Below are 25,539 nucleotides of genomic sequence, written 5' to 3' on the forward strand. Positions count from 1 at the left end.
AGTCCCTCAGTTTAAAAGCTATCTGAATGAAACTTTGCATATAGTCTTCTATATACTCTCACTGCTATATATGTCGGAACGGGCCGGATCGGACGACTATATCATATAGCTGCCATACAAATGTTCGATAAATTTTTAGAAAAAAAATTATACCTTTGCTGTTTTTCAATATTTTTGCACCATTTTTTAGATATGGCCATTTTATATTATTTCTGAATTTTGGTAAAAATTTTATGAAAATCGGACGACTATATGATATAGCTGCCATAGGAACGATCGGGAAATTAATAGGAAAAAAATTATAGCTTCGTTGTTTTTCAACGTATTTGTATCTACTCTGAGATATAGGCTTTTTTTATTGTTCTAGAATTTTGGTATAAATTTCATAAAAATCGGACAACTATATCATATAGCTGCCATATAAACCGATCGGTAGATGTATACAAAATGTAAAGCTGGGAATGCAAAACTGTAACTGTCAAACTGTAAACATAATAAGTATAGGTAAAATGTAATGAAATAATATCTGCAAGGGTATACAAACTTCGGCGTGCCGAAGTTAGCTTCCTTTCTTGTTCTTTTTTGCTTTGGAATCCAAAATATGCCATGACTGGGCCATATGCTGTTGATGCTGCTACTGCTATGCGAATTCCTTTTTCGGGAGCCAAAACTGACGCCATAAAATTGGCACATAAAAATGGGCAATGCCAAAGGGCCAAAACAGCAGCAGCAGCAGCAGCTTCCGATTTTCGGTTTTCCGCTTTTCCTTTTGGCAGCCAAATGTACTCTAATTAAATTGAATTGCTTTCTGCTTTTTCGCTGCAAACTTTTTAATGCAACATTTGAGTTTAGGTTTACGTGCGCTCCATTGAAGCTGAAAAATGTAGACCACGTTTAGGTTTTATGGCGGCGAATCCTCCTCCTCTTCTACCTCTCGCAAAGTTTACTCTGGCAGCCATGCACTTTGTGTGCACTTGAGTGGCTGCCATGTCTGACCCACTTAATGGCGGCCAACGAATTGACCAGGCCAACACCGACTGAGGTGGCATTAAAAATGAGCCAAGCCAGGAGCTTTCCAGACAGAGCGTGTCCTGATTAGGACTGTTTCAGGGGGCTTAAAGGGCTTCCAAGAGCCAAAGGTCTAAGCAAATACGCCTTGACTCCTGCCAGTGTCCAATTAAACTTAAATTAATTTGCCCAGCAGCCGCCGCCTCTTCGCCCCGCCTGGCCATCAATATTTGCACACATTGATTGAGTTAACACTTCTTGGCCAAGTTTCAAAATTGGCTCGAAGTCGGCTTGCCGACTTGGCTTGTTGGGGATATCCTACTCTGCTACCCCCTTGGATCTGAGCCAGAGAAATCGCAAGCCAGCAAAATAAACTCATAATGGCCCGAAGTTGCTGGATAAGGATAAGGGGACAAGGATAACGCTGATGGAGCATTGAAAAGGGACACAGGACACGGGAAACTTTCACATTAGTAATTAATAAAGCCAAGGCGGGGTTGATGTGATGTCCGAAAAGTTTCTGCGCCGGATAATTTGGATGTTGTCGAGAGCAGCTCATGTAAATTAAATTACAAGCAGAGAGGGGCTAGCGGAAGGACATTCACATCCCACATCCCACGTCTTCGTCCACGTCCACATCCACATTCACATTCTCCGATTGAATGGCAAATGGAAAATTGAAACGAAGAAAATTATAATGAGTTCTTTCTCGCCGACAAGCAGCAAGTTTTCGTATTCGTTTTCATTTTCGGACGGGCATTTCGAATTTCCATTCCCATTCGCATTCGCATTCCGCTGTGTGCCCTGGCAGGACTACAGCCATCATCAGGATATCTGTCTGTTGAGCTGTCTCCATGATGTTAATTGCATGTACATACATCCCCGATGTCGAAGCCGCTGCAATGGCGATGTTGGTGCGCTTTTCTTTCGCCTCGCCTCGTGTGCGAATTGGTATCGACATACACACAATTTGCATAATTGAAGTGAGCGAGAAATTGCAGTGCATGTAAAATGAGAATTTTCCCTTTTAAGCGAGACAAGAAAAACATCATCACACACACAGTCGCCGCCGAGGTGTTATGTTAATGCTCTGCTTGTTGTTGTTGTTGACGATAATGTGCTCGTCCTGGCACAAAGACATTCAGCAATTGCATCCGCATCCATATTCCCAGCACCCACACACCCGCGCATTCATATCCTGGGGGAATCACAAGGTAACACGTCTGTCAGGGATTGCACTGAAAATTGATTTTCTGCTAACCGAGTTAAGACCGGCTGGCATTCCGTCAATAACCAAATTATGTGTAAACAATATTAACAGACAGCAGCTCGAGTGGATTTCATTGCTGCACAGCTGGCAGTCGCGTCTTAAAGTTGTTTTAATTAATTCCAGGCAACCGCATGGCTATCAGCTTGCGGTCAGGCGATGGAGCTTTCCAGCATCAAATATTGATAGGGGAAAACTCTTGCCTCGGCAGCCAGGCCTGGCGTAAGCAGCTCAATTTCAAGCAGCTAGTCAAATATTTCACACTCCAGGGGTCGTCCGAGGGGGAAAGTTGGGTAATTTTGGGAGGAAAAAGCGGGGTAAATTCGCTACAGGGGAAAACTCCTCTATTGTTGTTCGGTCGTCCTTGTTGTTGTGTGTGTGTATGCTTTTATTGCAGTTTGGCAAACTTTTATCCTATCAAATATTAACAAGTTTTGGATATTTGCATATCTCACATCTAACAGCAGCAGGGAGATGCTTCCGGCCTGTGAGCACACGGGGGGAAAATATCAGCGAGTTTTGACATTTTTGATATTTAAAGGGTATTTCTCTTTTTAGTCAAAAGCTAGTAACTCAGTGAAGGAATCATTTCCGGCCCCATAAATCATATATATTCTTGATCAGCATTAACAGGCGAGTTTTTCTAGCCGTGTAGGAAAGAAACAAAAAATTTCACAATTTTTCCAAAATTTGATAAGGGGTTACATCATTAAAATTGTGAAAATTTGAAAAAAATTTTGATCTCTTAAAATTTAAAATTCAGTATACAGATTTGTTAGCCTATAAAAAACTAGCAGAGAAAAGCTTTCCGAATTGAATTTAATGCTTTTTTAGCTTATTTATGATATTTTTAAGCTTTATTTTTTCCCAAGAACTATTTAAAAATATCAATAAATATTTAAACGAAATGTAGATTTATTAGAACTAACTCAAAACTTTTAAAAGCATTATTTTCCGAAAAATTAGCAAATAAAATGTAAATTAAATATTAAAATCTAAAATTACAAATATTATCAAAAAAATGTATTTTATTTGTTACTTTTTTCGATTATATCTGTCTAATATATCCAATAAAAATCGACTTATGCTATTTTTTTGGGTATAGCAATGTTAAAATATCGTTTTATAATCGTTCCTTGGTCAAATACGGGTTCAGTATCGATTTATGTATATTTCCTGACAGATACTGTGGGTTCTTTTAATCTTTTTATTTTCTAAAATTTTAAAGAATATTTTTAAGAATTCTTCTCTTTTTTCCAGTGCTCTTTTAACTTCCCCTCGCCTCTACCACCGTCAATAAGACATGCGCATGAGTTGAGACCATTTGTGGCCATTTGTAGGAATGCTTTTACGCCACTTTAACGCCAAATTCGATTGAAACTTTCGCGCCAGCTGCCGCACGAAAAATGGAGACAAGCTTCGCATTTTGCGTTGACTTTCAATTTGTCGATTATAATTTAATACTGATGATCACACCGATGCTGCTGCTGCTGCTGCCTTCACCGCACACGGGGCGTATGCGCAATGTGATGCTTTGTAGCCGCTGTTGTTGCGGTTGCAATTGTATTGCATTCATTGCTTGTTGCTGCGCGACATTAAGTGGCGCATTATGCACACTGAATGGGCGCGGTCATGGTTCTGGCCACATAAATCACTTGCAGGCAAACAAGCGCGCAACTTGGTTGCATTAAATTTGCATAAACTTTCCACTGTTGCTTCCACCCAGCCCTGCCCGCAGTTTTGCGTTTAAAACTTGGCCAACTTTTATAGCATTCGCTAGTTGGCCAACTTTATGCGAAGCAGGCAAAGCGCATACACCAAGAATATTAAATAAACTGACTTTCAAAAAAATAAATATTAAAAAGTAGTCAGAAAAAGTCTATAAATTATTAAACAAAATTTTTAAAACTTTGTTTTGTTTTATTTTTTATAGAGATATTTATTTAAGAGCAAGTAGTTTCACGAAATAATTTTTCCGAGTACTTTACTCTTACCTCCGTTCGCTGACAAGCAACAAATGTTTGCGGAAATCTGTGGAAATCTAAGGGAAATCTGGGGAAATGCACTTGCCATTAAGAACTGCCATGGGAAGACGAGTTTAATTTGAATTTTGCCACCCCCTTTTATTGGCAAACTTCAATAAATTACACCACCATTAATCCTGGCTGGCTGGCTGGCAGGACGTGACGCAAACAGGCAGGAAGCCAGCGATTCCTTAGCCAAACGACTTCAATTTCCATGTGTGTGTTGTTTGTTTGTTTGCATTTTCAATTTAACCGCCACAAAAAAAGGGGGGGAGGATTGGGTAGGGTAAACAATTTTGCACAGCAAAACGAATTTCGCAAATTGATAATCATCAGGAAAGCACACACGCCAGTTGGTTCATTTGGATTGCTTCTGGAATTGGTCATGGACGTTCCTCTGGAGTAGAGAGAAAACCCTAAAAAACGGGGATTCAGTCCTTGTCCTTGGCTAAAACTGCATCATCTGCATAATGAAGCCCATCCCCGTTGATGGTAATGATAAGCAAGAAAAAACAAAGCAGCGGAAAAGCGCATTAAAATTAATTATGCTTTTTCATTTTGAAAAGCGCAAGGCTTACAGAGAGACGAAGGCGAAATTAACACTTTTTGCTGTGTTTTACTATCTATTGTTGTGACAGCATCAGCAGAAATGAATGCCATAAATATATTACAAAGCTTTGAGCTAAAAAAAAATACGTATCTTATGGCATAAATTCATCAACAACAAAAACGCTAGAAATTATGACATAAATTCAATTAGTGATCGTTCAGGTTAATGAAACAACAATGTTGGCCCTAGAAGAGGCGGCAATTAATAGCGAACGTGTCCCGGCATTAGCTTTAACTGCCGAGAAAGCCGCACCATGCACGACTTGATCAAGAAATACAAGCGGAAATAACTACTCATTAAGCGCGATGGCCACGTAAACGGACAACAGTCCATTGGGAGCTGGGTGTTGGCAACTGCAGCTGCAGCAAACTATGGCGTGTGGTAATAGAAATCATTACAATAAAACTAAATGGGCCCAAAGCAACAGCCAAACGAGGCAATGGCCAAGAAAAGAAAGTCATTTGGCTGCCCCCCGAAAGCCTGAGTCTTGGCCAAAATGAAGGCGCAGACAAATGGCAGACACGTAGCGGACATCACGGATCCCAAGGAAACCAAACTCCAGGACCAAGTCCAAGTCCAAGGAGGCCAAGGCGGCAGACAATCAAAATCCATTTGAGTCGGAAATGAGCGAAATCAACAACGCCGTTGCTTATCCTTATGCCCATCCCCATGCGGATGCTCTCCATCCTTACACTTGAAGGAGTTTTACTTAAGGAAGTTCTCAATTGGTGAAATTCTCTCCCAAAATATATTTTAAATAATTTATACCTTGTTTTAAGGCCTAAAATAAATATCTTTTCATTTTGGAAATATAAATTTTGTATTTTAAAATGTATATATTTGTTTAATATATTTTTCTCACTGCATAAACGAGCAGTGACTGCAGCCTGCCATGCCATAACTTCACATAAGAGGACAACGCATTTTTGTGGCTGAGGCTGAAATATTTTTTGGGAATTGTCAAGGCGCCTCGTCGGTGGCTTTAAAATAATTACGATATGCCCAGAGGGAGGCCTCCAAAATGCGACAGAGAGGAAGAGAAGGAAGGCGAACTTATAGTGGTACAAGGACAAGATGAACGCTTCATCGCCTCCATTCGACTTGCTTGCTTCTCTTAAGCTTTTGAGCGCATTCCTCAGCTCCTTCGGCATGCAAGTAAAATATGTTTTGATATTAAATTATTGTCGGCACGCCCCAGCAGCCACCACAACCCAACACCCAACACCCAAACCCTAACACATACACACACACTCACATTATATGGGGCACGTGCAGTTCAGGACGCATAATAATTGCCGGTTGATAGCTCGGGCAGCTCGCTTGGGATGCTGCGTAACCCGTATCCTTTCGCCATCCTCCTTTTGCCGGAAAAGCCGCAAGGCCACAAGCCTGTGCCGGAGCTGAGCTAAGCTGTGCCGTTGCTGGTTGGTGGTAGCTTAGCCTGGAGAACTGAATTCCGAAAAGCAAAACTGGAATTTTTATTGCAAATTGCGAAATTGTTAACTAAAAAAACAGAACGCAGCCAGTGAAAGCGATGGCCATCGTCATAGTCCCAGCAACCCATTGTTGGGCAAAATGTCTCGCAAAATGTTCAATGTCACTGCACGAAATTGCTACTCATGCCATTTTAGATCAATGCACATAAAGAAAATGTTTATTAAAAAATATATGTACAGGCTTGAGGCTAGCTTTCTCTATTTTCTAAATCAAAATATTTTAAATTATTGCTGCAGGCAATGTATATTTCAAGGATATCTTTATTTATTTTGCTTCTAAAAATTAGGTTTAAGTTTTATTCTAATTCTTATTTAAAGATTTTCGACATTAAATAGTGGCACAACATACGAAAAATCATTTATTGCTTAAAGAAAGCCCCAAAACCTTATAAATAATGTTGAATAAAACTAAAGTACCAACTTTTCCCAAGGATTTCGACTTGAAACTGTGCTGAAACGGTTGTCTGTGTTGCAGAGAAACTAATACACATCAAATTTTATTATCAAATTAAGCCTTCTTTATCAATTCTTAATATTTAAGAACTAAATTACATAAGAAAAATATTTTACATAGCCTCAAAACCTAATAAATAAGTTGGAATATATATTTTTACCGACGATATCAAGCAGATATCGATAACGTTATATCTCTAAACTAGAATTCTTTGATATCAAAGAATGAAAAACATCAGAATCTTTATTTAAATGTATAAAATAGTCTCAAATAATCTCAATAATTTCGACTATAACCACAATACCCGCATTCCCCGAGGATATCAAACTAAAACTGTGCTCAAATTTGTTGTCCGTGTGCCATAGAAACCAATAATAATATTTCCCCAAGCTCTTTTGTGCATTTCTTGCTGCAGGATCAAAGTTGTAATTTGAATAATTTATTAAAGTTGAACTTTTTGTATGACGGTCAAGAAGTTGGGCAAAGCGCCTTAAAGGTAATAAACAAAACTCTTTCCCTTTTCTTTTTGTTTATGAATCGCTGCACGAAGGGTGGCGCAAAAGGAAAAGCCGGAAGCAAATCATTGAAATGTTTCATTTCCTCAATTTGAGGTTGGCCAAAGCAGAGGGAAAATCTTTTTTCCTTCGGGCCAAAGAGACGGAAAGCGGATTGAGCAAAAAAAAAAATAATATAATTCCAAAGTAGCGCAAAAAGCGAAGGGAAGGCAGGTGCATCAACAAAAGGTAAAATCTATGCAAAGAATATTCTCAATATACGAGAATCGTCAGCGTTTTTCACTCAATTTCGTATTGCAGCATCATGGTGGCCCTCTTCCTACGGATTCTATCCATTTCTTTCGCCTGGCTTTGTCCTTCGGCACGTTCAAGTGCAGTCATTAAATAATTTTTACTTGAGTGCGTCCAAAAATTGTGTGGAAATTAAAGACGACAAATCACAAAATCGCCAAATTGGTCAAAACAAGTGGGGAACACAAAAAACAAAATCACAAATTGTGGTCGAAACAGGCGAAACGTGGCCAAGAGCATAAAGTCGTTGAAGCGCAGGGGTTTTTTTGTATTTTTTCGTATCCTGGCATTGCTTTTTTAATCTCCGTTTATTTTTTGGGTTGACATCCCGATCCCGATTGATTAGGAGGCCACACATTTGAGTATTGATTTCCCTCTGCGTTGATATATCACGTATACGCAGTGTGGCCTAATCTGGAGTGTGCCACGTCGACGGCGACTTCATCAGCTCTTCCACTTGACTGGCCTTGTATACCTGCCACCGTTTTTAGTTAAGACTTCCGATTTGTGTTTCGAACACATCCTCTGCGAAGTTTCAGTCTTCCGTTTGCTGTAATTTTCATGATTTCTTCCCCATCACTGGGTTTCGAAAAGGGTTTTTTTTTATAGAATTTGGAACAGTCAGGATTAAAATAAGGGGAAAAAGTACTTTTAAACAAGTAGCAAGGTATGGTTTCTGATTTTTTTGTTCGCGCTTTATTGCCTAGTTTAATAATTCCAAACCAATAAAAATAATTTTAATAATGCCTTAAATTGGCTTACTTGACTTCCACTTTTTAATTTTTCTTAGCAACCATGAATTTCCCCGATTTTCCCGTTTTTCCTTTTGTTAACCCTGAAAAGGAGTGGGAGGCTGGCTGTCTAATGCCATCAACGACATGCGACACCATTTCGCGAATTCTCTTTGATGCGTCACAGCGTCCAAAATATATACACAAACAATTCTTTTTTAATTTTCTCCCGGCGAATCCAATACGCTTGATGACCGGACCCAACTTCTTTTATGCACGCAGCGCATTAAATTGAATTTTAAATGAAGATTGATTTTTGCGCTCGTCCCGCATTAGAAACAACAACAACAACAGCGGGAAAACCAGGCCGTCTGAAAAGGAAAAATGCGAAAAAGGCGAGAATGCCGCCGATGCCAAAGCCACTTGCCAAGAAACCAAAAATGAAATAAACCAACAACAAAAAAAAACAGCAAAAAGAAGAAAACAATTTAAGGGAAAGAGGAGAAAAAGCCCAAAACAAATGCCGCCCATTGTAATTAGAGACAATGGAAGAGGGATCCCTGGTGACTGCAGTACATCGCGACCCGGACCCTTTTGGCTCTTTTACCCTCCTCTCTTATCTAAATTAATTCAAATGCCTGAAAGAAACACAAATAATTAAAATTAATTATGTGGAAAATATTCAATAAGTTGGAAATTATGCAAACGAGCGCAAAGTAAACGCCCCAAAGATAAAACTAAGTGCAATTTCGTTCCGTCGTTCGTCGCTCGTCGGGGAGCGTCAAACATTTTGTTGACCAAAAATATCTTCTCCTACTTAGCATTGATGGACACGGGCCGTTGAACGTTGGACGGACGGATGAATGGAGGGATGGACCAATGGATGGATATGCGTATTAGAAATAACATACCAGATTGTCAAGCTGGCAATAAATATATATATTTTTTCGAAGAGAAAGAAACTATCTGACGAATGGGAACGAGTGGCGCGAATTGTTCGTGTTCGAGTTAGCAACAATTTCCGGCATTTCGCATACTGAACTGAGTGAGTGAGTGAGTTCGTATTGGCGGCGGCACGTTTTTCCGACCGAAAGTAGCGCAGATTACTTAAAAATACCAAATACCGAAATTGGAACAGATTTTCAGAGCCGATCCCCAGTACAGACAGATTCTCCCGACTCGGCAGCGGCGGCTGTGGCAGCATTCTCCGTTCGCATCGCATCTCATCGCATCGCATCTGTTCCTCATTCCGCTTCTGTCCGCCGCGCGAAAAACATGAAATTGAAAATCAATCTGACGTTGCTCTGTGCGACACTCGTCGGCCTCCTGTCCATCATCCTATTGACACAGGCAACGGGCATCGAGGCCTTTGGCGGTGGAGGCAGCAGTTCTTCAGGGAATGGGGCCACGTCATGCAAAGAGCTGAGTAAGTTTCCCAGAAAAAACTCATTTCAATTTTTCAATTAAAGTGCAATTTGTAATTGCAAAGCTGGATAAATTTTAGATTAAATATTCAAGTTAAACTTAAAGTTTAGGGAAATAAATATAAATTAAAGAAACCTCATTTCCATACATTTTTGATTTGTAAATTTTTAATGATAATCAAATTTTCTTCAATGAAAAAATGTTTATTAAAATCTCCCGCATTTTATAAACAAAATTTAAGCTTTGTATTTCAAAGAAATCTTACTTAAATTCCATATAATCTGTCACATTACTTTGTTAATTTATGGCTAAGGTAAATAGCAATTATAGCATTCGGCATATTTAATAATGAGATATCTTAGTACTTGCCAAGTTTTTCCCGCTTGTCTTTCTTTTATTTTTTGTCTGGGAAATTGTTCTATTTTCCCGCTTATGACTACAGCAGCGTGGCCAGCGGGAAATTATGAAATATCTGTCGCATGGCTCGAGGCCCATATAAACAAACAAAATGTAATTGCACTTAATGAGGCCAGTCGAAGCGATCTCTACGGAAATGTACCATTCCAGGCAGCGATTAATCTCGGAATATATATATTATATATAATTTATTTCTTCCAGACAATGTCAACTGCTATGTGGGCCGCAACGAGGGCAACTTTTGCAACAGCAAGGACCAGACCAAGGCAGTCACCCGTTGGTACTATGACAAGGGTCTGTGCAAACCCTTCAACTACAAGGGTTGCAATGGCAATCGGAACCGATTCTGCACACAGGAAAGCTGTGAATCTCGCTGTGGCGACGATTGATTGGCATTAACCCATGGGATATATGTATATATACAACATATATCCCTCCGTACTTAGCCGATAAGTTTGTACGTGTATGTTTAGGCTAAGAGCAAATAGAGATCATTATGCACACTCAACGAAATCATACATAATTTTTGGTTTTATCTGGATTTTGTTCTATTTAATATAGTTTCGAATTTTATTTATTTGATTTGTTATGTCTTAGCTGAAATTATTGTTATTTTACAAATTTTAAACTGACATTTATAGATATTAAGAGCTTTTACTAAGAAATAAATAAATAATGCTTCGACTTAAAAAGAAAAAAAAATATTTTTAATTATATTTTAAGCCTTTGAATGTCTTACTAATGATATTTTGCATTTTAACAAATCTTATTTATTATATTTTGCAATTTTAAAATTTTATTTATATAATTTGCATTAAATTTTATTATATTTCGTACTTTAGATGCAATCTTATATGACATAGTCAATGATTAATTTAATCAAATGCTTCTCTTATTAATTTATTAAGAATTGCATTATTTTGTTATATTTTTTTAACTACTCAGCAATAACAAATATTATTTTACAATTTAGTAATCCTTAAAATTCGATACAAAACCAATAATATTTCCGTAAATTATTTATTTCTTTAAAGAAATTCTTTAGTCTTTATATTTGTTGTTCTCTTGCTTACATTGTACCTCAGTTTCCATAGATATTCTTCAAGTGCAAAACACTCACAATAGCCCCAGACTTTAAGTGTTTCTACCTTTGATCAAACAGTTTTTGACTAAATGCCGCCCAAAAATAGACACTCAAATGTTGTAAGCTGTCAGCGGTGGATCGGCACTTTGTTCACTGTCAGGGCTGTATAAAAAGCCAAAAAAAAAAGAATATAAATAAATAGAGAGAAAAAATCGAGTGCCTGGGGGAAAAAATGCGCCAAATGTGCTAACTGTCAGTGGCATATCAAATGGCCCCTTGACATGGCACTGACAGTGTCGCCAAGATTGTGACTGCCACCCATTCCGCCGGCTTTTAATGTTCATCTCCCATCGCAATCGCCATGATGCTGACGTACTCCGCCTGGACTTTGTCAGGGAAACAACAGAGAACATGGAGCAGGGTATCAAAGTGTCAGGGAAATGGAATCCAGGGGTATCGACCAGCAGCTGGCCAGTGTCAAGCGCATCAAAGAGCTGTCAACAGAGGCCCTTTTTTGCTGCTATCAACTTACGGCTAATTAAAATGGTCTACATTTGCATTTACCTCTTGCCATTTTACCTGTTGACTCACCCGGACCCCGGCAGGTGGAACGTAAGGCATTAATCGCGATGCCGGCATGCGTCGCTTTTGACAGGCCTTTGTTTTAGACGAGATCCCTTGATTGCTGTGCACAAACAAATGCCAATCAAATGCATAATAGCATCGACACACCCAGCAGCGACATGAGAACATGACATGCCAATAATGGCAGCACATTAATCTGTTTAAATGACAGCTCTTATAGCGTCGAAAAAAAAAAGTAAGGAAAAACGTTGGAATTTCCCCCGTGAAAGCCATGCGAGTCATGTGCCAAAACTTCGCTTTCGATGTCGGCAATTTTCACTGAAAATACTAATGAGTTTGAAGTCGACAGCACCGACCACTAAATACCCAACTTTGCTGCTTATTCAGATGATCTTTATTGCGAATATTTTGCTAAAAACTTTTCTTTTTGTGGTTTTATGACTAAAGAAAATTTGGGGGAAATAAGTTTGTGGACAGTACCGATCATCAAATACTCAGCAAATTGCCTGAAATTAGTTTATTCCACTTATAAATACAGAAAATAATATAATAAATTCTACATATAATTATTAAGTAAAACAAAACACTCTTTTAACCGTTCTATTGCTTTTAAAATATTATAAAATTAAATCTTGAATAGGTAAAGAAAAAATCTATATTTACACATTAGATTATCCCCATTTAATTTCCTATATTTTCCATTATTTCCCAATATACCCATGCCAAAACACCTTATAGTTTTCCCAACTACCCAACGCATATTTTTCGGACAGCAAAAAATTCGCAACGCACAAAAGAAAAGCCCGTTCCACCGGCAATTTGCATGAAATTAGTTTGCGTTCGGGGATCTAATTGGAAATTTAAAACGAGAACTCACGCACACGAAAATTCGCCTTCATTGCCGGTTAGATGTTAGATGGACAAAGGCAACGAAAAGGCCACTTTCCACTTTTCACGCTATAATTGAAAAATGGCAAATCCACTAGGCATTAGAGATGCAAGGCGTATAATCAGCGATGGCGCCATAAATGATGCATGAGCCGGAAAAGCTGAAAAACGCGAAAAACACGCAGAAGCGAAAAAGCATCGTAAAAAATATTAAAGCCCACAAATCTGGGACCGTGACATTAAATGCATGTAATTTGATTATTTATCACATTTTTGTACATTTAACGACTCAATTGAGTTTTATGCGACCGAAAAATCGGAGGCAGGCTGTCCATTCTGATGAGATGGAAATTTCGGTTTGTGTCTGTTTTGCTTTCATTTCCCATGCCTCCGTTTGTCTCCTGTGATGGGTCTCCTCTCCCGTAAGGTTGCAATTTTGTAAAAATCAAAAAAGTTTCCTGCTCCGAACCGAACTTTGACAATGCTCGCAAAAGTATGCTATGCTAAATGTTTTGCTTAGATGGAAAACTGAAATGTTTCTCCTGGTGCCACAATGTTTGCTCACTTTCGTGCGGCATAAATGGAAGTATGCCATAAAGCAGGCTAAAGCCATGAACCAAAGGAATTTATAAAACGCAAAAATTGCTTTTGTTTGCCCCAGTCCCGGAGTCCACAAAAGAGTCCACACAGAGCCGGGCTAAGGCTGAAGCCGGAGGGATTCTGGGGGGAATTTGGATGTCCACCCCAGGACCACTTTCCCTCCAACCAACCCTAATCTGTCTTGCATGTGTTCATATAAATTGTGTGTTTATTCGAGTGCATTTCCACTGCGTCGCACTCTCGGCCGCAGTCGGCCACGTTTAGTGGCCATACTGTTGGCCAGGCCAGGCACACACCAAGCACGCACACATTTTTAGACACCGGGCTTTCCTTTTCCCCCTCTGGCTTTGGGGCTTCATTTGTGTGTGTGTTTGAGTAGAGATTCTGGGCCTCGAACTTTAACTATTTTTCTGTTTAAACAATTCTAAGGTGCCTCTTAGTGGTTAAGTCTTAGTTATGTTCTCGACCCTTTCCCTTGAATTGAATTAAAATTCCTTCTCAACCGAAAAAAAGGAAAGTTACCCATGAAATTTATTGCCATTGACTTGCCAGCGACTTATAGGAAAAGTTTTCACTGCTTTTAGCTGTGTTTTCCACTGACTTCACCTTCAAAATGCGCGGACTTTTTATTTTTTTCGGGAAAAGTTAAACCCTTTGGCCAATTTAATTTCGTTGCTGCGGTTGTTGTTGTTGCCTTTGTGTTTTCCACACAAATTGGTTTCTCATTCTGCTTGATTTCCTGCACAATCTGGAGACGAGTTTCTTCAGGTGCCACACACACCAAACACACACACATCAGCGAACACTCAGTACAGTACATAAACAGGGGAAAATATTATGAGTAAATACTACCTGGCAAATCGATTTTAAACTATTGAACTTGAGGTGTTTTTACTAAAATTAAATAATATATATTTATTTAAGAAAACTCCAGGCCACTTTCCAATTTTTCTCTTGTAAAAACATTTAGGAAATTCAAGATTTTTCTCTGTGTCTTGGCACTTCAAACAGCAGCACCTTGACTAGCACCTGCTCTCTCGGTCTTTCGGCCCACTTGACTTGTTATCTGCACTTGGCCGATCAGCCCACTTACACTTGTTGCCACTCGAGCTTCTCGTTTCGTGTGGGCGTGGCCTTATCTATGTTTTTTCTTGGATATATACACACGTCTCTATATATATTTATAATACCTATATAGCCCCAAGACGCGCATTTATTTATCTAGAAATTTTTGCTCTCCAGATGCGTGTTCACGCATTGAAAGTGTGTGACAGGAGCAAACAAAGTGCAGCTAAGGCAGCAACCATTATCCTGGAGCCACGCTTGCTATCCCCCAAATGCATCCACCAGGATTGTCTTTCCTTCTATCCTGCTCGACATGTTGGCAGAGCTCACACGGAGTGCCAAGTCATGGGATTCGGATCTTAATGGGCGAGAGCAAGCAGCTCTCAACGGTAAGCGACTATGGGTAGCGCTTAAAGGGTTACGTCACCACCGTAAGGACTTTTTTAATATCCTTTTTATGTGCGCTAAAGTTTCACACATAAATGGGCTTAGGAGTTCCTGACCATTTTATTTTTCAAGCCCCTATTTGATTGGCAGAAGATTAGCAGTGCCAATTTCTACGTTTTTAAGGCCAAAACGGAAAGTTTTCTAATAATTGTAAAAGCAATGGAGTAGCTAAAATAGTCAAGAGTAATTTAATTTAATTTTTATTGTCTATATAAAAGATTTTTCAATTATTTTTTATTAGGGAAAAACTGAAAAAGTTTTTTAGATAGTTTTTCAGGCTAATTTAAAGTGATCTATTGTATGCCTTCTCTGTAAATTGATTAAATTATATTTTTTTTAGTTATTTAAAGTCATAAATCATGAAAATTAAATAGTGCTTGACAAGCTTTAATACTTTTTTAATGAATTTTAAGCCTTATATTATTTATATTCAACATCATTAATCTTTTTAATTGCAATGATAATCCATTAAATACAATTTTCAACTTTGATTTGCTTTTTAATTAATTTCATCATTTTTTTAAACATATTTATGTGTTAAGTTAGTTTAGTTTCCCTTCCCTGTTTTTCCCCCTACAAACAAATTAAAATATTTATACACACACTCTTTCTCGAAGCGACGAAGCAAAGGAAGAGACTCGCATATTAAATTAAATATGAACCTACTCCAAATAACATCAACATGCTATTTCTATTTAAATTTCGCCTTGGGTCCATTGCTGCACGTAGAAGATAAAAATATATGTATAAGTAAGTACGAAAAAGGGAAGGTGAGGCCAGAAGGGGGGAAGTGGGTGCGATGGTGAAGTACGTGTGGGTGGCGTTGGGATTTGGGGCGTGGCAACAAACATATTGCTGACAGAGTTAAGCAACAGCTAGGACTCAGAGTGAATGAATGAGCGAACGAGTGTGTAAGAGTTTGTGTGTGTGAGAGTGTGTTGACTGGCTGTGCGTGTGAGTTAGTGTCAAGTCAGGGACATTTAGTAATTCCGCAGGCATATCAAGGACAACGTACTCATAAATACCAAAGGCAAATGCCACAGCAGCAGCAGCAGTGGCAGTGGCAGCGGCAGCAACAAAAACAACTGCATCCTTGTCCCTGTAGCACCCTGAAGCCCCTCTCCTGTCTGTTTGTATTTGTATGTATGGAATTTTTAACTTCATTATCGAACCCGTCTGCCATTTCCCCCGTTTTCGCGTTTCCTTCTGCACGGAGAAAAATTTCCTAGAAAATAAGAAGTGCTAAAAAATATAGTATATAATTTTAAAGCAATTATCTAGTCAAATAATTGTTTAGTTACCTTTTTTTTAACATTTTACTTGTGGAAAATCCGGATAATTCGTTCAAAAATATTATTTACTTTACTTTAATCTCTCTCAAAGATGTACTACAATTTTTCTTCAAGTGTAGCCATTGTCTCTAGTCGCATTGCTCAACATCTTTCGCATTGCGAGGCACAACGGCATGCATACCTAATGCCCAATGATGTGCACACGGGACTCGACGACCCTCGACTCCAGGCGAAAGGCCTGACTTCTCTCCATCATTGTCGCTGCCAGTTGTCAGTCAGAGGGAAAGAGAGAGAGAGAGCTCTAGCTCCAGCTCCAGCTTGGACTCCTTGGATTCCCCGAGCGACTTCGCCTTGGCAAGACATTTAAAAAATCATAAATCTCATTTCTGGACCAGAGGCAAATCGAGAGGCGGAACGGAGACTTGGAGACCGCCACTCTATCTATCAGCCGCACTGGCCTTTTCCTAATCCAATTGCTTGAAATTTTTCACTTTTTGTGTGTGTTGGCCGGGCCCATAAATTCATTTGCTGTCCGCCAATGTTTTGTTATTTATTTGACTTTAGCACGTTTTCCTGCGTGGCACTTTCTTCTCCTTTTTTTTTTTTTTTTGCGAACCTGAAACCTGAATCGAAACCTTAAAATGATATGATGCCACGCCCGGAACGGAGGACTCAGAAACTCAGAAGTCGGAACTCGGAACAGCTGTACGGCTGTCAGCAGTCAAGCGGCACAGAAACTGAAGGAGCACGCGATTTATAGCACACCTAAGCGAAAGTTTTGCATGGTAGGAGCATGTATTTCGAGCACGTTTGCTCAATGAGCAAACAAATAGGGGATTGGGATTGGGAAATGGGATTGGAATTAGGATTGCGATTGGGAAGCGGTGCGAATTCTCGACCGCGAGAATGGGAATTGAATTTATAGCGTCTATTTATTTGTGCGTATGTCAATGCCAAGTGTCGGTTCGGTTCGGTTTGGTTCGGTTCGGTGGTGGCGCCACGTCTACGCCCCAGGACGTCGACCACAGTGCGTATGAGTGATATTTGCTGCGAATGCCGGCTGTAAAAGTGAAATTTAATTAATTATGTGCCGCTGGCTGGAAAATTGTGTGCCGTTCTGTACTGTTCTGTGTACTGTGTCTGGCTTCGAAATGTATGCAATGATTTATGGACATTCCCCCTGGGATCGTTTCGCTATTTTCATGTCTGTTTTGCTTTCGCTGCTGTGTTTTGTAGTCTGTTTTCCGTTTTCAGCTTTCACTTTCTGCGTGTGCAATTTTGACGCGAGAGGAGGAGCAGAGCTACGACGACGACGACGACGACGACTCAAAAGCGCAACATGAGAATTTATTTGGCTCACATTTGTCTTCCGGCGGCACTCGGCACTCGCATGCACTCACTCACATTCACCCACATACCCTAAGCTCCTGCCCACATGGCACATTATTAATAGTTCTGGTGGCGCCTGCAATATCCTGTCAAATTAATTTCAATTTAATTAAATTTTTTCACTTCCAGTCAGTCGGCGGGGTAGAAAAAGAAAAATAAATGAAAATTTCTGTCAAATAAATGTTAAAATATTGACTCATTGCAAGGCATTCGTAGCTGTTTCCTTGGCTGGAAAAGTCAGGGCAAAAGGAATCACAGCTGCAGAAATATTTACCAGCATTTGTTTTGCACCCCTGACGCGACTCGGTGTGTGCGAGTGTGCGTGTGTGCGAAGTTGGGAATTTCTCACGCTTGGCACTGAAGCCATTTTTCGCCGGAAACCCGCCATTCCCGCCGTTCTCTCTCTCTCTGTTCATCCGAAACTTTGGCTTGAGCCATTTGCCAAACGGAATAGTTCAGCTCGCCTGCTGCCTTGCTGCTATCCCGCTGCTGGTTCAGCGCTTTGAAAATGCTCTCATTTATCAATATGTCAGCTGTTGTATAACTATTAATGTTGCCAGTTGCCCCTAAACCCTCCTCAGGCACGTGTATATGCGTGCACTGAGAAAATATTGACTTTTTGGTAGTTTTGAGTTCGAAACAAGAAAGGAAGCTAACTTCGGCACGCCGAAGTTTGTATACCCTTGCAGATTGGTTTTAATATTTATGTCATAAATTATAATGCCGAAAACAGACACTAAACTGAGTTACATACCATTTTACCTATACTTATTATGTTTACAGTTTGACAGTTACAGTTATACATTCCCAGCTTTACATTTTCTCTACATCTGCGGATCGCTTCTATGGCTGCTATATGATATAGTTGTCCGACTTTCATAAAATGTATACCAAAATTCTATAATAATAAGTAAAGCTCATATCTCAGAGTAGATGAAAATACGTTGAAAAACAACGAAGTTATAATTTTTTCTATTACTTTCCCTATCGTTCCTATGGCAGCTATAAGATATAGTCGTCCGATTTTCATAAAATTTTTACCAAAATTTTGAAATAATATAAAAAGGCTATATCTCAAAAATGATGGAATAATATTGAAAAACAGCCAAGTTAAAATTTTTTTTCTAAAAATTAATCGAACATTTGTATGGCAGCTATATGATATAGTCGTCCGATCCGGCCCGTTCCGACATATATAGCAGTGAGAGTATATAGAAGACTACATGCAAAGTTTCATTCAGATAGCTTTAAAACTGAGGGACTAGTTTGCGTAGAAACGGACAGACGGACGGACAGACGGACGGACAGACGGACAGACGGACATGGCTAGATCGACTCGGCTGTTGATGCTGATCAAGAATATATATACTTTATAGGGTCGGAAACGTCTCCTTCACTGCGTTGCAAACTTCTGACTGAAATTATAATACCCTGCAAGGGTATAAAAAGGGGTTTTTAAGTAATGAAAAAGTAAGGAAAATATTGATATATCTTCATGAAATACTAAGTTTTATTGATAGTTTAATGTTCTGTTTGATATACAAGAATAATATATTCGAATAAAGCGGCAAATAAATTTAATAAAATTGTTTTTATAACCTTGGAGGGTTTTTTTATTTTAGTCAGAAGCTTGCAAAACACTGAAGGAGTCATTTCCGACCCTATAAACTATATATATATTCTTGATCAGCATAAACAGAGGAGTCTTCCTAGTCATACCTGGAAGAACAAAGAATTTCTGAATATTTTTCAAAATTTTAAAAGGGGTTACATCATTAAAATTCTTAAAAATTCACAAAATATTTTGATATTTTAAAATTCAGTATGCAGATTTTTAAGCCTAATGAAAACTAATGCAGAACATCTTTCCGAATTCAAATGCATTTATAACTAAAATTCCTTAATAACTTTAATAATATTAAAGTTGACTGTAAATCCTATTCTCGAAATTCGTTTAAAACCATAAATATCAATTATTGATATTAATTAACTATACTAGATTTTCCCAAGTGCCTAGCCGACTTTAGCTGTAAAAGGCATCAAATGCGTTTGAACTAATTTTCAGCAATTTATTTTCATTCCGCCAGCCGCCCGATGCATCAAGTTGGTTTTTCGAGACATATCTCGGGATTAATGGGAAATGCATTAGCATTAATAAATGATTGCGCTCTGGCTTTGGCTTTGGCTTGGCTGCCGCTTGAATGATTGGCTGCCTGCTCCTTCCCGCTGCCTTTTGGCCTATTAATCATGCAGGGATCGGGTGGGTCCAGGCCGAATCGAATGTCAACGCGGCGCACAAAGGACTCGCGTGATTGAATTGCGCATTTGCCTTGATTCATTTAACAAAACACTCGATGCAAAGTGCAAATAAATGCATTCACCTTTAAACGGATTACCAGCTTAATAGACCAGTCTGGATGGAAATTAAAAATGCTTTTTCATAAATATGCAGCTGGGGTAACATGGGGGGGTTAGTGTCTGTCTGTCAATTCTCCGGCGGCCTGGCATTTCATTTGATTGCAACAAATGGTGCTTCTAGGACCAGGACCAGGACCTCATCCCCAAAAGTACTCTTTTGTGTTTTTTTTATATTTTCGCTACCCCCCTCGACCAGAATTCTCGCCGTCTTATTTGCTTGTCAAACTCATCTGCGGCCCCCGGGTGGGGCTTGTTGTCATTCGGCATGTGGGAAGCAAAAAAAAATAATACAAATTATGGCAAATGGGAGGAAATTTTAATAAAATTCAGCAACAAAAATAGCAGTGAAAAATGAAAGCAGACAGGACAGAAAAATCACAGGACACCCATACAGATAAATGTCAACAGCGAATTGTGGAAAAAATGGCCATGAAAACCTCAGCAAAATTTGAACAAAAATGGAAGAAGCTTTACTTATAAGCCCCTTGTTATATGTCACGGGAGTTTCCATAAAATTTATGCTCTTCTATTTGAAAACGGTTTCAATTCCTTAATCAGTTATTGACATTTCATTGAATATTAATTAGTTACAAACTGTTGCTGATGCGATAAGAGTGGAAAAACATCTCAACAATGTGTAAATGAAATAATAACGCATCACGTATCAGATTCGTGAGCGGCAAAGCACAAAAGAAACGGAGCCAAACAGGCGGTGGGCATTAATTCATGAGGTTGCTGTCAATGGGATTTCCGGTTTGCAACTTCCGCTTTTCACGCTCTCCGCCTGACAAGCAGCCACACACGCACACCCACTGTAATGCCATCTCTCATTCACTATTAATGCAAAAATTGTATTGGTAAAGGCAAATTGAAAATTTAAATGAAAATTCCATTGTCAACATGTCACAGCAAATTAATGCGGCCAAGCCAAATCCGCAGATTTCTGGTCGCAACCTTGTGAATTATTTAAAATTAAAAGTCAAACATTGTGTTTTGACTTCGGTAACAGTTTCATCCGATGCAAATAATATTATTTTTCCACAAAATGCGGTTATCATTTACAAAGAGATCCAATTAACTTTGGTTAATCAATGATTTATTTGCATTAGTTAACGGCGCATTTAATATTAAACCAGCCAAGCCTCGTTGACAGGTATTTTTATTATAAATTAAGGTCATTACTACTGGGCCTTTTAATTAATTTTTAAATGTGATCAGCCAATAGGAGGGTATGCCAACTTCCACCCGATTTCTCCTCCGCCAATTTGTTATCCTTCTTAAAATGGTGAATTGCAAGTAAACCGGAATGAAAAGCAAATATTTTGCCACCAACGAAATTACAAAAAACGAAAAACCCCAATAAAAACACAAGGCTGCGAAACACATTACAAAAACCAAGCGAGCAAAAAGCCATACATACTCCGGAAAGCTAAAATATTTGCTTAAACGCATATTTACTTGCCAAAAAAAAGAAAAAAGGAAACCGAGCAAAATTGGTTTGCAAACAGACGCGGAACAAAAACATCAGCAACGCCAGCATCATTTGGCGAAATCAATTTTCCTTCCAACCAAGGGGAAAAAGTATAAAGTGCAGCAAACAAATCAAAATTACCAAATACAAATGTGGGTGTAGAAGTGGGTGTGTGGCACACACCCCCAGCACCACCCCCCTACACTTTAGACCCAGCATGTGAGTTGTTGAGTCACATATGCAGTAAAAACACAGCAACCATGGCCATGGCTCCATGTGGCGAGAGCGGAAATTGCAAGTGATTGCTTAAGCCTGCGTTAAAGCCCCAGCGAAAATGGAAATTTAACCCCGACGCTTAATCACGAGGGAAGTCTGGAGGATGGGGCACTCCAACTGCAACGCCGCAGGGTGCGTCTGCGTTTACTTGTAAGCTTAGTCAGTCAGCTCTGCTTATGCCTCCTCCCACCCTCTACCATTTTGCATCCTCTCACTGCATTATGTTTCCCTTACCCTCGGGTGATCCAAATTTTGAAGCATGTCATGCATTTTAAATTGCGCAATCGGGGCCACAATTAAATCCTGCAGCAAAATGCATTTTAATTACCCAACAGGCACTTGAAAAAAATAATATAGACCTGAAGGGTTTATTAATAAATTGGATGTAGAAGGTTATTATAGAAAATAGTATCTTTATATGTGGGGAAATATCTTGGTTTTACATTTTAGAAAAAGGCTTTTCGAGTCTGAAATATACTATAATTTATATTCATGTTATTAATAATAATAAATATAGATACATTTTCCCCCAGTGCTTTTGCATTGCTGCCGGCCAACGGTGCGTATGTTTGATTGGACGAGCAATTCAATTATAAACCCAACCACGCAGCTCCTTTGGCGATGGTATGCCCGATACAGGGTGCATGTCCAGAAGTGGAGAGAAAGTGCTTGCTGCCGGTTCATCTGCAGGTGCCTGCGGGCCAAAGGTCAACGCTTGGCTGGCTCCGCACCTGGAGTGGCTGCTATTGCCATGGCCGCTGCTGTGGTCAACCGACCGCAATGCAAATAATTCACGTTAAGTCCGTGCAGTGCATCAAAGGAGCTCCCACCCTCTCCCACCCCCACTTCCAACCCAACCCCAAACTCCAGGCCAACCCTCTCGACGGCTGTCAGTGGGATATCGCGTATACGCCTGCGAAGGGCGACCGCATGTGGTCTCGGTCATAATTTATGATTATAGGCACCTCAGAGCCACGCCAGCGTGATTCCCACTCGAATGTGAATGTGGGTGTGGGCCCAGTGGTTTTCCCGATGCTGTCACATCGCTTTTGTGGGAGGGGTGGTGGTAGGGATGGTCGTCGTCAACACTTTACGGCTATTAAAGGACTCGGCTTAGGCCTGAATTAATGGCGGCGCATTAAAATCACAGATTAATGCCGGGCCAGCGATTTGTTTCACGGCTCCTTAACGATTTCAATAAAACACAACAGAAATGGAATAACAACTGCAAAAGTTTCCTCCCCTCCAAAAAAAAAAAAAGGAAAAAAAAACCCGAGAGAAAGTATAAAACTTTTGCCAACCTCATCGATGAGCTGATAAGTGGCAATTGAGACGACACGCGTGTGTATCTGTATCTGTGTCTGTGTAGGGGCGCGGGCCCCAAGTGCCAAAGTTGAAAAAGTTATTTGCATGTAAATTTGTTGTTAAGATCACAAATGTAATACAAATAGCGGCAAAAAAGCTCGAAGAAAACGAGGAAACTTTACACAAAAGTCAAATGATTAAGTTGGCAATGAGAAAAGGCGGGGGCGAAGATAAGGGAGCCGTGTTCAAAGGGGGAAAAGTGCTAAGAAAAGAGTTTCATTAGCAATTGGTACGTGGAAAACCCTTAGCTTTGAACACCCTTTCAATGTGTTTTGTTTGGCTTCCACATACATTGCGAAATAGGCGCTGTATTTCCGTTTCCGCTCAACTGGCAAAATTCATTAAGCCCGGCCAAGTGGCCGCCCCTTGAGTCACTCCATCACCCGTTCACTTTCCCATGCCCCACGATGGCTCAATCAATGCCGTGTGCTCAATAAACTTTCATTAACTTCATTCGTCAGTCAGTCAGTCCGTCAGTCCGTCTCCCAGTGCTGCCTGCGATTTGTAAGTGTTTTGTAAACATGACTTATACAATTGGCAGCCAATATTTTTGCGGAAAATGCAGTGCCCAGGCCGACATATCAATAAATTGTGAGTTTTCTGGCTCAATCGAAGCAGGATCAGTGCACAGAGAGAAATTCAGGAGGGTCAGTAAAAGAATATAAATAAATATCATCGAAAGAGAAAGATAAAAACTATTAGGCAATAAAGAAGTTCCTTGTTATTCTGATTTTTATTCCTGCTAATAACTTTCCATACTTAAAGATATACCTTTACAATTTATTACAAATTTTTAATAATACTTAAAAAGTACCACTGACATTTCTCTCAGTGCCTGCCAGGCCCAGTTAAAGTGAATAATTCATGAGGTGCCAGCAATAAACTTACCCCGAACAGCGGATTGCTGGTGCTGTTGGTGGTGGGTCAAAAAGCGTCTGTCAAGTGGCAAAAGGCAAATGCAAAAATCCCAATTACAATCCGATTTCGTGGGATCCTGGCCCCGGTCCTGGGCTGGGCTCAAAAGCGAATCAGTCGAAAATTTAATTGAGCATTCAAAGACGCATTGACACGTGCGACAGACGAAATGCGGCGCCAGGAGTTGCAGGACTCTCAGCCCCAAAAGGACCTCGGCTCTAAGCAGGAGTGGCAGTGGAAATGGTAGGGCATCAGGTTCAATCCCAATGCCAAAACTCGAATTGCTGCTGCTGCTGCTGCTGTCAAACGGAGGGAATGAGAATGGGAAACGTTTCCAGGGAAAATTTATCCCACAGTTTGTGTTTGTCACTCTATTCCTGGTTTGAACTCCGGATTCTGGCTGTTGATGCTGCTGCTGTTGCTGCTCCTCCTGGGCGGTGGAGGTCCTTGTGTTTTTGCCGGCGGACATCTTGTTATCGAAGCTGTCTGCACGAGCTCTCGGTTTGGGACACCGTCTACATGATTGGCAGTTCGGGTTCAGGTTCAGGCTTAGCCCCCAGTAGCCCCCCCTGAATGTCCGAAATGCAACCATGTCCCGGTAACTTGACAATTTCCCTCGTCTAAACCTGGCGCCCTGAATTTCCCATTTCCTTTTAAAAAGATGTCAGCTCACTGTCACCAAGGGCACTGGAAAAAAGCATAATCATGGAATAAGTGTTCAAATTTGTTGGGTTTGCAAACAATCCAAGGAAACAGTTGAAGCCGAAGTACACATATGTCATAAATTTATATGGAATTATAGTTATTTAAGCTCATTTTCTTACCTGTATATCATTTGCCTTTACAAATTGACAATGTAATTAATTGCAAACACATGACATCCTTGGCAATTTGATAAAATATTTCATATCTAGAAATCACATTTACTTGTAATTAGTTCAATTATAAGGTAAATAAAGGACAGCGGTTGGTATTTAGGGCATAATTGAACTTACTTCAAACAACAAATGCATTCATTGAGATAACTTTCTTTGAGGTATTTTCTTTGACACCTCTTATTGATTTAATGTAATGACTGGATGTGAAAGCCATGTTCATACAATTAATTAATTATATTATTATAAGTAAATACTAAAGAAATGTGTGCCTTTTGGGTGTAGTGTTCTGTCTTGTATATATTTCTATTGCTCACAAATTATTATAAGGAAATTGAGGTGGCCAATAACCTGTCGAGTTGGCTAATTAGACTTGAAATAAAATAAGAAAAACATAATTTTTAATTTAAATAATACAAGTTCAAGCTTATCAGCATTTTAAGAATTAAAAAAATCTATTTCTGTACCAATTATGAAAAGAAATATTCTTGTATTTTTCATGAATGGCAAGCACTCTATTTTTGTGGAATTTCTCTTTAATTTTCTTATATTCCTTATGAAAATAGGATTAATATTTAATTTAAAACCCACAATACCCCTCTTAATCACACCTTTTTCTAGAGTTTAACTA

At 39.4% G+C, this 25,539-nt stretch overlaps 2 protein-coding genes across 3 annotated transcripts; one reads left to right on the top strand and one right to left on the bottom strand.

Moving 5' to 3' along the window:
- The first annotated feature begins 9,548 nt into the window (after window positions 1–9,548).
- On the top strand, window positions 9,549–10,751 carry LOC108085675 (kunitz-type U19-barytoxin-Tl1a). The gene is made up of 2 exons (XM_017182369.3): window positions 9,549–9,822; window positions 10,440–10,751. The coding sequence occupies exons 1-2, from the start codon at window positions 9,672–9,674 to the stop codon at window positions 10,625–10,627; spliced, it is 339 nt and encodes a 112-aa protein (XP_017037858.1). The 5' UTR covers window positions 9,549–9,671; the 3' UTR covers window positions 10,628–10,751.
- Window positions 10,752–24,185: 13,434 nt separating this feature from the next.
- LOC121501857 (uncharacterized) lies at window positions 24,186–24,910 on the bottom strand. Of its 2 annotated transcripts, none has more exons than XR_011445216.1 (3): window positions 24,858–24,910; window positions 24,388–24,720; window positions 24,186–24,323 (listed from the first exon to the last, which is right to left on the bottom strand). XR_011445216.1 is itself a non-coding variant. In XM_041774363.2 (3 exons), the coding sequence occupies exons 2-3, from the start codon at window positions 24,623–24,625 to the stop codon at window positions 24,229–24,231; spliced, it is 339 nt and encodes a 112-aa protein (XP_041630297.1). In that variant the 5' UTR covers window positions 24,626–24,720; window positions 24,858–24,910; the 3' UTR covers window positions 24,192–24,228. The 2 variants fall into 2 exon arrangements, 1 of the variants encoding a protein (XP_041630297.1); XM_041774363.2 differs by having other exon boundaries at window positions 24,192–24,329.
- Between the last annotated feature and the right edge of the window lie 629 nt (window positions 24,911–25,539).

The sequence above is a fragment of the Drosophila kikkawai genome, chromosome 3R (assembly GCF_030179895.1).
Source record: "Drosophila kikkawai strain 14028-0561.14 chromosome 3R, DkikHiC1v2, whole genome shotgun sequence".
Taxonomy (NCBI): Eukaryota; Metazoa; Arthropoda; class Insecta; order Diptera; family Drosophilidae; genus Drosophila; species Drosophila kikkawai.

Coding starts and splice junctions, on each gene's coding strand:
- LOC108085675 (XM_017182369.3), top strand. CDS start 9,672: ATGAAATTGAAAATCAATCTGACGTTGCTCTGTGCGACACTCGTCGGC. Junction 9,823..10,439: donor CACGTCATGCAAAGAGCTGA/GTAAGTTTCCCA, acceptor TATTTCTTCCAG/ACAATGTCAACTGCTATGTG.
- LOC121501857 (XM_041774363.2), bottom strand. CDS start 24,625: ATGGTTGCATTTCGGACATTCAGGGGGGGCTACTGGGGGCTAAGCCTG. Junction 24,330..24,387: donor TAGAGTGACAAACACAAACT/GTGGGATAAATT, acceptor GTTTGACAGCAG/CAGCAGCAGCAGCAATTCGA.